The following is a 16,193-nucleotide window of genomic DNA, read 5'->3' as shown; positions in this document are numbered from 1 at the left end:
ATAAAAAGTACCGATGAAGATAAAATGTTGGAAGATATCAACGAGACCTTCCGGACGTTAAGAGGGACCAACATGAAGCTTAACCCGGGAAAATGTTCGTTTGGAGTAGAAGAGGGGAAATTCCTGGGGGTGTTGGTAACCAAGGAAGGTATGAAGGTTAATCCTGAGAAAGTGGATGCGTTGTTACACATGAAGCCACCTACAAGCATCAAGGAGGTCCAATGATTGAATGGGAGACTGGTGGCCCTAAACCATTTTTTATCCAGAATAGCTGAGAGGACACTCCCCTTCATGGCAGTCCTCCGAAGAAGCATGAAGAAAAATAAATTCTGCTGGGACAGCGAGGCCGACAAAGCTTTTGAGGAATTGAAATCCCATCTTTGCGAGCTTCCTACCATGGTAGTCCCCAAGCCCGGGGAAACGCTGATACTTTACTTGTTCCAAACTGATCACACGATCAACTCAGTTCTTATGGTAGAAAGAGGAGGGGCCCAGATCCCCATATACTTTGTAAGTCGCACACTCAAGGGGCCCGAGAAGAGGTATTCCCCTATAGAGAACATGGTGCTATCCCTCGTTTACACAGCCAGGAAGCTGAGACGGTATTTTCAAGCTCATGTGATCCACGTCCTGACTAATAAGCCTCTACAACAGGTTCTTATGAAGCCCGAAGTGTCGGGGAGGTTAGCCAAGTGGGCCATTGAACTGGGCGATCATGCTATTGAGTACAGGCCCAGGACATCATTCAAAGGGCAGATTCTGGCTGACTTCATCACAGAGTCGGTACTAGAGGATAGTGGCATGCTCGTCAATCAAAAGGGGGTTGGGGACTGGCTCGATAAGAGGACAAAACAAGACCCAAAGGAGCCTCTATGGCTCCTCTACACAGATGGAGCCTCTAATGGGGACGGGAGCGATGCAGGTTTAATCCTTATCAGCCCCGAGGGTATTGAATTAACATATGCAATACGACATGAGTTCCCGAGCACCAACAATGAAGCCGAATACGAGGCACTACTGGCCGGGTTCAGAATGGCTCAAAAGATCAAAGTACGACGTATCAAGGCTCACGTTGATTCACTGTTGGTGGCGAATCAAATAAAGGGACACTATGAAGCAAAAGATCCAAAGATGGTGGAGTACTTGAAGAAAGTCAAAGAGTTAATGCAAAGTTTCGAAAAAGCCGAGCTTTTGCACATATCACGGGGGATGAACAAAAAGGCAGACGCCCTAAGCAAGCTAGCCTCCGTCACCTTTGATCATCTAGCCAAAGATGTCAAAGTAGAAACCCTTGGAGAGCCGTCTATTATGGAAATAGCCGTCGCCAACGTCGAAGTCCAGGAGGAAAACTGGATAACCCCCATCCTACTGTATCTACGGGAAGGAGTCGTACCAGAAAACAAGCAAGAAGCTCGACGACTCAGAATCAAGGCTCTTCAGTACGTGATAATTGAAGGGGAGCTGTACAGAAGATCCTATTTAGGACCTTCCTTGAAATGTGTGAACTTTACGCAGGCAGAATACATCATTCGGGAGATTCATGAGGGTATTTGCGGGATGCATATGGGAGCAAAGATGGTGGCTGCTCGAGCCATGAGGGCGGGGTACTATTGGCCAGCAATGTTCCTGAGCGCGTTAAGGGAAATACAGAAGTGCGATAGCTGCCAGATTTATGCCCCAATCACTCGCCAGCCAAAGCTTAACCTCATTCCAGTTAGCTCCTCCTGGCCTTTCCAAAAGTGGGGCATCAACCTGGTCGGTCCGTTTCCTGAAGGATCCAGGAAAGCTAGGTTCTTAGTAGTGGCTATAGATTACTTTACGAAATGGGTAGAGGCGAAGCCCCTTACCACCATCACCGGGCAGCAAGTAAAGAGGTTTGTATGGGAAAACATAGTTTGTCGTTTTGGGCTCCCTCATTCCATAATAAGTGACAACGGGAAGCAATTTGCTAATGGTCCCTTCAAGGACTGGTGTCACCAGTTGAAAATCAAGCAAATATTCACATATGTGGCCCATCCCCAAGCCAACGGACAAGTGGAGAGAGCAAACCGGAGCATCGTGGAAGGGATCTAGAACCGACTGGGCAGACAAAGATATTCGCTGGTTGATGAACTACCCCATGTCCTTTGGGCACATCGAACAATGCCAAAAGTCAGCCACGGAGAAACCCCATTCAGTTTAACATACGGGACGGAGGCGATGATACCCGTTGAGATAGGACTACCCACTCACCGTACATCATTAACTGAGCGGGAGAATGAACAGGACCTCAGGCTGAACTTGAATCTAGTTGAAGAAAGACAGGAGATGGCCGCAAGAAAGGAAATCGAGTACAAAAAGAAAATGGAGAAGTATTATAATTCAAGGGTGAGAGAAGTAAGATTCAAAGTGGGGGACTTGGTATTAAGAGAAAATGAAGCAAGCAGACAGGAAGACCAAGGCAAATTGGGCCCTAGATGGGAAGGACCCTACCAAGTCATTTGGGCCGGAGACAAGGGATCGTACAAGTTGGCATACCACTCCGGGGAGGAAATCCCCCGGACCTGGAACTCCATGCAATTGAGGAAATATTATGCATAAACCCTCCGGGGGAATAAGGGAGGACGCCCATAACATCGATTTTTTGATAAACATTACCAGGTGGCGTGACTCCCAGAAGAAAGGATAAATCTCAAATAACCTCTCCGTGAGGACATCAATCCATTAACTAAGCTTCGAAGATTTCTTTTTGTAATCTATGTATGTGGAATGAGAGATTTAATGGCAATCCGTTTTATTTGAAATTAAAAATGTGCGCACATGACAAACATTCGAGTTATTCTAAAACACGTTCCTCTCCGCGAGAACAAACAAGTAGAGCCATTCATAACAATAACATACTACATTTATGCCACAAATGACATAAAGAAGGCCCCGCCGATGGGCTGACCGGTCAATCAAAACATTAAAGGCAAAAGAGAATCATAATTCGAATTCTACGGAGCCCCTCCCAAGTTACTACATAGCCGACAAGGGCATAATCAAAAGTCATAATTAAGGTACTATGGGAACCTTTCCCAAACTATTACATGGCCAATAAAGGCATATCATCCATACAAAGTCTTAACCTTCGAGAGGTTCATACATAAACATCAAAATAAAACACGCAAAAGAGTGTTGAGGCGAGACACATGAGAACCAACCACTATGGCAGGAGAGAAGAAGGGTCGATCACCGAGGACAAAGCTTTGATTTCATCCACAGAAATGTCGGGAGCAGCAGACAGCTGGGACAAAATGGGCTGGAATATTGAGCTGCAACAAGCAAAGAATAATTGGGCCAGGGAAACAAGACATAAGGCCAGAAGCCCAAGCAGGATGTATAAGTTTATTACCTTTGTCATAAATAACAAAGGCAATAAACTGGGGGACTTGAAGAGCTACCATATGAACTGGGCCACAAGACATAATAAAGTCCATCAAGCCCATGACAACTGGCCCATAAAATCAGAGCCCAGGTCAATAATCAAGAGGCGGGAATTTATAACATGGGGGGAAAAGCCACTGTAGACTCGGGTGGAGTGAAGACCATCAGTGCACGCATGATCAGGAGGAGGAAGAACGACCGGCGGATAAAGGGAATCCCCAAGTGCTTTCGGCGATAAGGCTAAGAATTCACAGGATAAAGTAATAGTCAAATGTTGGGATAAAAGGAACACCCTTAGGGTTGTATATATAGGAAAATGAATGTAAGCAAACGGCAGACAACCTTGAATATTCACAATCAATACAAAACATTCTCTTATCATTCTCTTCCACAAAACATACTCTTATTATCATTATCTTTCTCTTGAACGATCACACTGGGGTTTACATTCTAACAGAAAATCAACGTAGGCTCGAACAGGAAGCAAGTTATGTAGGCTCACCATCATGGGAATACCACGTTGGTCACGCTTGAGTGGTCTATTAGTGTGCATCCCATGAGTGTGCTCACGCTAGTGAGTTTCATTTCTTGGACAACACATTTTTTGAATTGTTGGTGAACAACTTGAAAATAGAAGAAAGAAACTAACCTATAAATACCAAATAAACCTTAAATTTTTACACAAAAATCAATTACTAATGGGATTCATCTTTATCATTCTCATTATCATCATCATCCTCCAAGACCGATAAGGTTTTCATCACACCAATCGTAGCCGTGGCACAATCTTTAGTACAACTAGCTAAAAGTTCACGACCAAAACAACAAGAGTTCGTTTAAACTAGGAACGTGAAAGCTATTGATGATTATCTTGTGCGTGACTATTTTTTGGATGACCCTATATATACAAACGACAAGTTCACACATTGTTTTCAAATGAGCCGACAACTATTTCCATAAATAGTTAATTATTAGAATAGAGATAAATGCCCTAGTTCTAACAAAAGTATGACGCAAGAGGAAGACATGGCTTTACCCTATTACAAAAGTACATATTTGCAACTTGTCAAATGATGTATGGCACCTCCATCGATTCATGGGATAAATACTTGAAACTTCAAAAAAAACCTCATCGGTAAGTATGTAGCTATCTCTTTAATTTGTAAAGGTGTAATTACACTTTACAGAAAAAAAGTATTTGCAAAAACCGACATTGAGTGACATTTAGGAACTATATGAGGTGCATGGGGCGAAATATGGATTCCCGATGCTTGGCAGCATCGATTGCACATGTTGAGAGTGATCAAACTACCCTAACGTGTAGCGATGCGAGTATAGGCGAGGTAACCTTCCACACCCAACGATAATTGAAGCTCTTACATTATATAATCTATGGATTTGACATGCATTTTTTTGGAGTTTTCGATTCCACCATTGATATAATTTTCTGGATCAGTCATCAATTTTTGACGACATCATAGATATAATTACACCAGAGTCTTTGTTTTATGTCACTGGTGTAAAGTACAAGCACACACATTATCTTTGCACCGGAGTATATAATGAATAATCTATGTTTTTCAAATCGTTTATGTCCACAAATATGAGGAAAATTTGAAGTTGCTCAAGAAGCAACAAGAAAGGATATTGAACAAACATTTGATGTCACAAGTCAACGTTGACATATATAGTGCAAAATTAGCATGGCTTTGGAGGGTTGAAAAAAATTGGGAACGTGTATAAGTGTATTGCCCTCCATGAAAAAAAGTCTTGTGTGATGTCCACCACTGCATGGTTAAACTCGGCATAAGAAGCTTGGTTATAGGTCGTTTATTAAAATAAGTTCTACTTTAAGTTGCCTCGCTTCGAAATTTTAGCAAGCCAAGTAGCTACGTATGAATATACGTTACATCCCTCAAAATAACCTAACTAAATATAGAGGTAGCTAGGAAAAGATTCGATCATTTGAATTATCTTGAAGTCTTATAATATTTTATGTAAGCAGTGTATGCATGTGCTCTAATTTCCTACAATAATGTCCAATTAATCATACAACTATAAATTTATACAATAACTGTGAGCCACCAGTAATTTTCTAACTAGTTGTTATTGTAAATAGGGTAAAGTTAAAATAAAATAGGAGACAAAAATAAAAAATGTGAGAAGTATTTTTGACCATACAAAAAAACTTCTTCAAAATAATTAAAAATAATAATAATAATAAAATAATCATAACTCAAAATATAAATAAAAAACGAAAAAATTTAAAAAACTAAAATGTTTCTATCATCATATGGTTCAATTTTTTTAAAAATAAATAAAATATGACGAAAAGATACAATGCCGAGATCAAAGACACAATTATAACTAAAAAAAGACATAATAAATCGCAAAATATAACACAATGCCAAACAAAATATAGCACAATGTTGAGTAATATAACATAATATAAAGAAAAGACACAATGTCAAGGAAAAAAGACACAATCAATAACAAAAATAAACACAAAACACAATGATATAAAAAAAAGACACAATGACTTTTTTTCACTTATCATTTTGTTTTTTATGAGACGAGAAAGACGGTGGAAACATTTGTGCGTTTTTATTTTTTTCGTTTTTTTATTAAATTTTGAGTTATGATATTTTTATTTATTTTTTAAATTTTTTTAATGGTTTTTTTTATAACTACAAATTCTTCTCATCATCTTTATTTTTGTTTATCTTTGTAGAATAACTTGAACCTTCTAAATATATGTAATAAAGCAAACTAAAATAAAATATTCAACCCTTAAATTCTTTTAAAACAGTTATAAATTTATAATTACCCCCTCATTATATCATACAATTATAAATATATGCTTATTTGGAAAACTAATTATTTTATTGGATTTAAAAGCAAAGATTGGAAGGGAAGATAAGGTGATGCTTTAAGTCATAAGCTTCATGGGGCAAAAAGGCATCACATGGCACATGATGCAATGAGAAGAGAACAAAACATAACGTGAAAGGGAAGAAATTAAATTAAAGAAGTGGAGTCCCACATTACGATTGTGTTCCTCGTCTTTTTGTCGGTCTATTACTAATGTTTGGATGATAAGAGACCAAAGAAAGTTAAAAGGAAACTAGACCATATATTACCAAAGTGAAATGGTGGATTTTTATTAGAAAGATCGAAAGCATAGGGTTGAGATTGCGTTTTATGATATTTGTACTTTTATGGATGTTGTTAGTGTGTTGTCGTCATTTCGGTAAGGGAGTTAGGCCCTTGTCGTAATCAGTTATGAGATCATATTCGTCATGGTTTATTATTATTATTATTATTATTATTATTTTATATATTATTATTACTACCAGTACTACTGCTATGAAGTTATGACATGATTTATAATGCCAATATGAAGCTAGCTTATTTGATAGAGGATATCGCCTCTTAGTAGGAGGTTATGGGTTCTAACCTAGACAAGATGATTAGTTTTTAAGGTTACCATTTGTTAGTAATTTTAAAATAACTAGTGGTGACGGAAGATGGAGGCGCACAATCATGACGATAGAATGACAACATTGCAGTTGACGGGTGTCAATTGTTGTGACAACGATGGTGGGGTGGCAAAGGTCAACAGTGACAATTATGTTGGTGGTGTAGGAGACGATGATGACTTATATGTAGCGGTAGTGGTGGTGGTGGTAGGTGGTGGTGTTCTATTTAAACTTGTTATAAGTTAAGTACGTAAATAAAAATTTATGGTTGTACAATTTGAATGAATCTATAATTAAGTTGTAATTTGCAAAAGTAACCATTACTAACATATATATTTTATTAAAGTATGAGTTATGATTGCTAGCCTATTCGTTTGTGGGTTTTGATATTTGTGTAGTCTTTTATTTGTATCTTCATAAGGCTTCGAGTATATGTCATTACAATCGAATTGCACGTTATAATCATTAATTTTAAAAAGCATTTATTGATGACATCCAATTTTTATATTTTTTATTTTTGAACAAGATATATTCCTAGAGTTACACTATTACACCAACAAATATAAATTACACCGGTTTGATCTGAGGTCTCCCATATAAAAAACAAGTGTCTCTATCAAGTGGGCTAACCTGATATTAGCTCGACGAATGACAACATCCAGTTAAGTACCAAATTCCATCAATAACTAGTAATTATTGGCATTTGCTAGTAAATTTTATAGCTTAATAATTTACCAAAAATGAAGATATTGCAATAGGCACGCAACCAATATTATATGCCATGGGCACCTCATTTTCTTTGGGCTTAATCTATTCAAAGCGTATCTATCCTAACCAACAACCACGGTGGTCCATGTGACGTGATTGTTTTTATAGTTAATTCCCAACATGAAACCCCTTAACCACCACATGCATGATGGCGTTGTTCACACACACATCAACAACAAAACCTAAATGATCCCAAGTGTTCCCATTGTGTTGGTTTTTGCGTTATTCACATTATTAGAATCGGGTTGTTCGAGTTTTGTATGTTTTAAATTGAATTTTAATTGAACCTGCTTAGATTTAAAATGTTCAAAGTAGAGGTGAAAAAAAACCCGAACCCGGAACCGGACCCGATAAAAAAACCCGGAACCGGTTTTTCTAAAACCCGGGTTTTTAATACCCGAACCCGAACCCGACCATACCCGTAGGGTACGGACATGGTATGACTTCCAATGTTGAAACCCGAACCCGAACCTGTACCCGATCTAAATCCGATAATACCCGAAACCCGGTTCTTGGTATACCCGAAACCCGAAACCCGGTTTAAGCTATACCCGAAACCCGGGTTTTTTACATACCCGAACCGGATTTTTTTGCATGCTAGGATATTAGTGTTTGTGCACATGTTTTTGTGTGGCTGTCCTCAGATTTGTAGTCGTTCTCCAACGGATCTTTTTTGGAGCACGTATAAGATATAAATACTTGTTTAGAGCAACACCTTTTGATATACACATAAAATATATGTGTTTTTGTATCGTTGTTTATGTATGTTTGAATAAACTTTGAAGTTTGTATGCAAAAAAATGGAGTTAGGATAAAAAAAATGAAGCAGACCCGCTAACAGAAGAAAACTGTAGAAATGGGTTTTTTTTAATACCCGAAAAATAGGGCATTCAAACCCAAAAAAAGGGTTTTTTCAATACCCAAAAATAGGGTCTTCAAATACCCGGGTATTGAAAACCCGGTTCAATACCATACCCGAACCCGGTACACAGGGTATGGTTTTTCAAGCTAATACCCGACCCGATTATTATTAATACCCGATCATACTCGAACCCGGTTTCATACCCGAACCCAATGTATCATAATACCCGATTTGTGCACCTCTAGTTCAAAGGGGTTTAAAATCGGGTTCATTGAAGTTCTCCCAATTCGATTATTAAAATTTAATATATTACTTTATATAAATAAAAAATACATGTATTCAGTTTCAATGTAAAACAGAAAAACAAATTCTAAATTTCATTCGAAAAGTACGGTTTTGGTTCGATTATTCAAAACCTAAATTCACACTGCATAGAAGGCAATTAAGTTACCCGACTCCTAGTTAACCCATTCTAAATGAATTGTTTCATGACATTTACGTCATGAATCATGATGTGTTTATTTGACTATGATTAGCATTAAATTTTCTCTTTTTAAAGGCGAAAATTATATATATAAATAAATATCAAATGGGGGTGTCACAACTCTTTTTTAGAATCCTATTGTTTTAGTATTTATGCTTTTAGTTTCATCAGGTTATAAAGTTTGTTAGTGGTGGTATGTTGGCTAAGGTGTCTTTTGCTAACTATTTGTGATTTAGCAGTCCATTTTTTCTTTTTTTGCCTACTTATTGTTTTAACTTAAACTTTGATGGGCTGCTTTGGCTGTATAATTTTTTTAAGCCTACTTTGTTTTAATTTTGATAGGTCGTGACACGTTTTTGAAATTTAGATTCGTTTTATTAAAGGTTTTTTTAGTATAATAATTTAAGGATATTGAGTTTAAGATTTAGTTTCGGTATCCTAACGAATTTAAAAGACGTCAACTAAAAACGTAACGCCTTGTCGCCGCAACACCTGTGTTGTTGTTTATAAAGTTTCGGTACCGTAACAAACATAGCCAATAACGAAATTATTTTATATGTTTACTTTTGGTATGGTAATGTATCTAATCGTTACCGACCGAATGTATGTCGACTCGCCGCGACAATGCATGTGTTTTTTTTTGTTTTTTGGGTATTTTTTTTGTTTTTAATATGTTAATTTTTTGAAATTATTTTTTTGGGTTTAGTTTCAGTGTGTGAAGAACCTATAGATACCGACCGAATTTTCGTCACAATGCTTGCAATTTGCCAACCGAATAAACGTCGTTTTACTTAAATTTTTTTTGTATCATAAGCTATGCGTTTACTAATTTATTTTCGATCGTCTATATATATGTTGCGTGGATCTATCTTTGCTGATAAAACTATCTTTGGTGGATCTAAAACAAATAAAACTACAACGGAAAGTTAATTGGTGGATCTATCTTTACTAGAGTAAGCGTGTGCTGGGCCAAGCATTTAGAGCCTGGAGGCCCACATATATTTCATGGGGTTTCCACGGCCCACATGCTTATATACATATGTCGACGTCACATATACGTAGACCAACATATTTCATAGTTCATACATTTAACTAAATAATCTCAAAGTGAGCCTGTGGGTCATCGTCTACTAAAATATAATAATACATGTTACAACTTAGATCCAAGCTCAGGATATTTAGAACGTTTCCAACCCAACAACCAAGTCATATATAAATTGTTAACTAACGTTGTATGGTCTAAACTCTTTTGACACTTCGGTCATATGTTCTGACTTTTGACTGATACATTAAGAAATAAAATATTAATATTACAGATTATACACCAACAACGTGTTGTTTAAAAAAAAATGACTTTTAAATCACATAAAACTTTTTTTTATTCCAATTATTTTTTAATCATATGAGAGTAAAGGATATAACCTTATTTTGATTATTGATAGTATGTGTAAAGGATGTTTGACCGTGTGAAATTCCACAAATAGGAATTTACGCTTACAAGCATTATATTTTTTTAATAAATTTTAGTTTAGATTAATCTCATGTAAATTCATACCCTATAATGCAATAAGCAATCCCTAAGCCTCTGGAATTGACTCCTCAAAATTAGGGTTGTAGATGACCTTAGTCGAGTTGAACCGTGGTAGGCTCGGGTTCAGGCTCAGCTTATTAGTCTTAACAAGCTGATATATTGAGCTCGGAAGCGGATATGATAATGGGTGTGTAACCAGAGCCGGCCATGAGGGGAGGCAGGGTAGCCGACGGCCATAGGCCCGATACCCCGCTAGGCCCGAAAATATCTAGTGGCAAAGAGGTATGACATTTAACCAAGAGGTTGTGGGTTCTACTCTTATTTGAGACATTTTTAAGTTTATTTTTATACAAAAGTTTTTTAAACAACTCAAATCATAACCAAGTAAGCCCATTTAAAATTAAATTGTTTAAACAAAGTTCTTTTCACTTAAGGCCCAAAAAAAATTTCGCCATTGACCCAAAAGAAATTTCACCTTCTTGGAGCCGGCCCTGCATGTAACCTCTCTGTTTGGGCCTCTTCGACTCGAGTGTATATTTTTTTTAAGTAAAATATTGATCATACTATCTTGTTTAATTACCTAAGCTTGGTGGTTGAGTTGAATGAAATAAAGAGAAGGGTACAACCATCAAAAACCTACAAAGGTAGCGTATGGACTTACTGCTATAGTGCTATGTTACTGTTGCATCTTCAGGCCTGGACAAACAACATTGTTTCCTATGTCTAACAGTCAGCAATTATTGTGTACCTCTTAGAAAATCATAAATATCTCAAATCTTTTAGAGAGAATCATCACATTATTACATTAAGCATGTTGACCAACATAATTACAAGATAGTCATGGACCATTCAAAATTACCGATGAATCAATATTGCACATATGACAGTGTAATTTGACGCAACAGATTTTAAAATGACATATCACATTGGCTCGGGAGATGACCTCGACACAACATATCACCTTGACGCAAAGTACACCTAGCTAGTGCGTTGTGTCTAAGTGAGGGGAGGCATCGCCTGCTGTGATTGGCAGAATAATTGGTAGTTAAAACGAGTCACGTGACTATTTTCTTTAGTTCAAAAGGCCTAGGTTGTTTGTTAATTACATATAATGGTCAACATGGATAATTTGATGAATATTCCTTTTGTATGTATAGTGAACACAAACTATACCGTCTTACGAAAGACTTGTATGGTCTTGGCTAAACACATTACGCTTGGAATCTCAAGCTCGACGGGACGTTACAGGACTCGAATATTAAGGATTCCTTAAAAAACCAGTAGTTTATATGAGGTGTAGGATCAATATTCTATATAGGTTTAACTTTGTGTATGCCTTTATATTTGCTTAGAGTCGGTGTAATACGTACCTCAATACGCTTATTTTGTAAGAACAAAATGTAAAAGTTGGAGAAATGGGGACCCTATATAAAGGGTCACTTAACCCATTTCTCCACAACCCTTTCACAACTCTTCATAATTCAAAATCAACTTCAAGGAAATAAATAGATTCTCTCTCTACCAAACACCCACCTACCTAACTTTTCTACCCTTCTATCTTTTCTTTCTTACAAACTAAGATCCGAGATCCGAGTGTTGTTAGTGATTTCCGTTAGCTAACAACACGGATTGATCCGAGTAAAGTTGTTAGATCCATCCAAAGAGGACCTACATGAGGTACACCAACAATGAGTAAATTGTAATCGGTGTGTACGTGGATGATTTGATTAGTGACCGACTTGAGTGGGGACCAAATTGTGCATGTTTCGAAAAACAAATGGAACAACAGTTTGAGACGAGGGATTTTGAGTATGTTAACATATTATCTTCGGATCGAAGCCTCCAAGATAAAGACGGGATAAGGATCAAGCAAGAATCATACGCACATAAAGTTCTAAACAAGGCCGGAATGCAAAATTGCAATCTAAAGTTCTTATCTATATTTTTCACTCCTTACAATATTGGTTGAATCAAAACCCCAAATTATGATCACAAGTATTTTGAGCCCAACATACACTCAAACAAGAATCCATAATGAATACACTAAAAAGTTATTGATAATGTTCATATGTTACACTTGAAAACACATCAGAATATTTTTGTCTTTTACTCCCTCTCTCCCTATATATAACCTGTCAGGCTATTGATCAGTTGATCTTTGTTTCTTAGCTTTCAGATCATGAGTAGTAATCATCCTTACTCCACATACTACAATGGATCATGGTTCATTCTGAAAGAACAATACATATCACCTTCTTCACACACTCACTATCATGAACCATCACCTCCATCTCCACCTCTCAAAGAAGCTCTCCCTCTACTGAGTTTAAGCCCAACAAGAAAACTTAACCCTAATGATTCATGTGCTCATGAGTTCATGGAAATTGATCCCACTAGCAAGGTCTCTGATGATCATGAAACTGTGACTGTTGCTCTACATCTTGGCCTCCCAAGCTACAATCTTTCTGAAGCTGGTATAGTTTCAAGAGACTCCAACAGTTCACATAATAGTGAAAGGGATCATACAACCACACCAAACAAGGGTAGGTACTGGATCCCTACTCCATCTCAAATTCTGATTGGCCCAACTCAGTTCTCTTGCCCTATATGCTTCAAAACTTTCAACAGATACAATAACATGCAGGTATTGATTATTCTATTTTATCTTGCCAACTTTCATCACTGTCTATTAAAAGTATGGTTGTAAAAATTGCACCTGCCCACCTAGGCCGATTACTCACAACTCCCCAGTTGACTGAGTTGGCAGCAACTAGCGACTTCCGCAACCATGCATTTAGAACTAGGGTTAGTTTTCTACTTTTTTTATTTATTTACCTTTCAAGTTTCAAATCTTTGTGTAGCATCAGACTAATTTCTTAATAAATGTGGGTTTATTTCACCATAATTTATGGTTTTGAAATAATCAAGTATTTGGTCCACCAGTCATGATCATCCAAGATGATATTGTGAAGCTTCCAAAGGGAAAAAGACATCCTAGTTTATGTCTGATTTAACAAGACAACTATTATGCCTTCTGTTCCTTAAAGTTTGGTTCCTTGTATTTATTCTTTCTATATAGTACATTGGCAATTGTGCCAAACAGCAAACCTTTTTATCTTTCCATTCCATCATCACGTGCGGTTCACCAGAAATGCATTTATTATCTTCATCTCCAAACGAGAACAATAATGAAGAAAAGGTAGCTTTTACCAATCACTGAGTAGACCAACTGCCACCCACAAACTCGCATACTAATACTGATTTTGTATGGTTGGAATTTGGAGGAATTTTAATTTTGGATTAGTAGGTGGTTAAATATTAGCTTCTTTTTTCATTAAACGACGGTTTACTGACCCAATCGATCATGTCTTGAGGAAACCTATCATAGGTGAAAAAACCATGGCCCAACCTGGAACCCTTATTTTTTTTTTGTCACAAGTTGGACTTGAATTCAAGACCTCCCCCTTTTTTAATTGAAGTCTCTGGGTGTCTCACATCGACTAGTTGAGCTAGGGGTCATTGGCACTAACCTTGCAAAGTGTTCGCTTGGGTGACAAATGAACTTCAAAAGAGTTTGGTTAAAACTGTAGCATGCTAAATTAACTTCATCTGAAATAATTTTACTGTTTCTTTAAGGTGTTCATGCTTTGCTTGATTGTTTAGAACTATATCTAAATTACTAGGGAGATTTTTGTTGTAATGTGATTTAAGAGCTCTTTATTTGTAGAACTTAAAAATATCCAAGTGGGATCTAGACTGAACATGCAATGTTAATTAAAAGGTTAGGACAATGTGGTAGTTCTTCTAGGACTTACGTACTAATTGATAACAGGGTCACAAAACCACAAGATTATACCTTACTTGTTAAAAACATTCGAATCTTAATTAAATAACATTAATCATGCATCATTTCTGTTGTACTGATCATTCCCTAGCTATTTATTTGTCATACGTCTCTTGCACCATCTCCCATTTTATGTCATGATAGGTAATATGGTCATAAATTGCATTATTCTACAAATTAAATGGGAGCTCATTTATCGTTTACTTGTAATGACGAACACACCCCCCTTTAAATCTACTCATAAAATTCACCAAATGTTCACTTTGTGGGACTCAAACCCGCACCACTTTGGTGGGGACATACAACGCATGATGCCACTAGCAGGAGTTCATTAATCATTTTTTCTCAATATATGTTCTAGCCCTATTGAAATAAAATGCCGTCAAATTTATATCAACATAATCTTGAAGTTAATAAGTTTATGTTTGCTTCTGCATAATATAATCAACTTGGATGATTAAGTATATCTAGATCGAAAACTTGTCAACAATCTATCTCCATTTTTATGTTTTTCATAACATTGCTGCATGTCTAATGTTAACCAAGATTTAAGTATATATTGTGGCTATTATATATGTATATATAGATTAATAAATTCCACCAATGCATTGGATAAGCCCCATGCTTGATTTATTGTATAAAATTGGCGTAATGCAGATGCATTTGTGGGGGCATGGATCTCAGTTTAGAAGAGGTCCTGAAGCTCTAAGGGGAATACAGCCAACAGCCATGCTAAAACTACCATGCTACTGCTGTGCACCAATGTGTCGTAACAACATCGATCACCCAAGGGCTAAACCACTCAAAGATTTCAGAACCCTACAGACACATTACAAGAGAAAGCATGGGATCAAGCCATTTATGTGCAGGAAATGCCATAAGGCCTTTGCGGTTAGAGGTGATTGGCGTACCCACGAGAAGAATTGTGGGAAACATTGGCATTGTAGTTGTGGATCGGACTTTAAGCATAAAAGGTTTTTGAACGATCATATAAACGCATTTGGGAATGGGCACGCAGCTTTCGGGATTAATGATGAATCTTTCTTTGAGTTAGGAAAACAAGAAGAATAAACCACCAATAATTTAAAAGTTCTCTACTGTTTTTAAAGGTTGTATTAAATAAGAGCACATTTTCTGGCACATTATAAGCGAATATCCCACATTTTATTTTTGTTGCGTTCTGTCCACATAAGAGATACCGGGCCACAAGTAATATTGTCATGTCTTCTCAACAACAAACAATTCCGATCTAGAAGATTATGAAGGAATTCAAAGCGTTGTCGTTAATATGGGTACTTAAAAGTAGGGCCAAAATCCCATCACTAGGATGGTCCTCTTAGTTGTTTTAATTTTGCAAAGTTCCTATGTAGCTTGTGATGGTTTGTACTGTTTCTTGTCGATGACTGGAAATTCTTTCCTTTAATTACATTAATAATATTTACCCCGGCCGTCAGAATAAGAAAAAGTAATGTCATGTCTCAAATATCAGCAACGTATTTTGGACACATTGGTTGTGGACGAGATCATGAGAGTATAAGTACATAATTAAACGTGCTTGAATGTTTGAATGAGACTATGAGAGTAATCCATTCATGACGGGTGACGTCCTGTAACTAAAAGTTTTCAATCGGGTGACAAAAAACAAATCAGTGAGTTACTTGTAAGCAAAGTGGACATACTGGTTGGTACGAAAAGGGGGGGGGGGTGTAAGAAACACTTTTGGAGGACCCTTTATTATTTGCAAGCTACTATTAAAGCTAGCTACTCTTAATTTATTATGTTGAGTACAAGTAATTAGAGCATCGGTTGCATTAGTACTT

General features: G+C 37.0%; 3 protein-coding genes across 3 annotated transcripts; all 3 read left to right on the top strand.

Moving 5' to 3' along the window:
- Positions 1-291: 291 nt before the first annotated feature.
- Positions 292-2,073, top strand: LOC143547243 (uncharacterized). Its single transcript, XM_077038716.1, has one exon. The coding sequence runs from the start codon at positions 292-294 to the stop codon at positions 2,071-2,073; it is 1,782 nt and encodes a 593-aa protein (XP_076894831.1).
- A 69-nt stretch (positions 2,074-2,142) lies between these two features.
- Positions 2,143-2,580, top strand: LOC143547242 (uncharacterized). Its single transcript, XM_077038715.1, has one exon. The coding sequence runs from the start codon at positions 2,143-2,145 to the stop codon at positions 2,578-2,580; it is 438 nt and encodes a 145-aa protein (XP_076894830.1).
- A 10,128-nt stretch (positions 2,581-12,708) lies between these two features.
- Positions 12,709-15,444, top strand: LOC143547260 (zinc finger protein WIP5-like). Its single transcript, XM_077038729.1, has 2 exons — positions 12,709-13,173; positions 15,031-15,444. The coding sequence occupies exons 1-2, from the start codon at positions 12,709-12,711 to the stop codon at positions 15,442-15,444; spliced, it is 879 nt and encodes a 292-aa protein (XP_076894844.1).
- Positions 15,445-16,193: the final 749 nt, after the last annotated feature.

Source organism: Bidens hawaiensis, unplaced genomic scaffold (assembly GCF_021521415.1).
Source record: "Bidens hawaiensis isolate Kalapana, Puna unplaced genomic scaffold, B.hawaiensis_p1.1 tig00014686_1, whole genome shotgun sequence".
NCBI classification, from domain to species: domain Eukaryota; kingdom Viridiplantae; phylum Streptophyta; class Magnoliopsida; order Asterales; family Asteraceae; genus Bidens; species Bidens hawaiensis.
The sequence above is the reverse complement of the archived record's forward strand: the minus strand, read 5'-3'. Positions and strand labels throughout refer to the sequence as shown.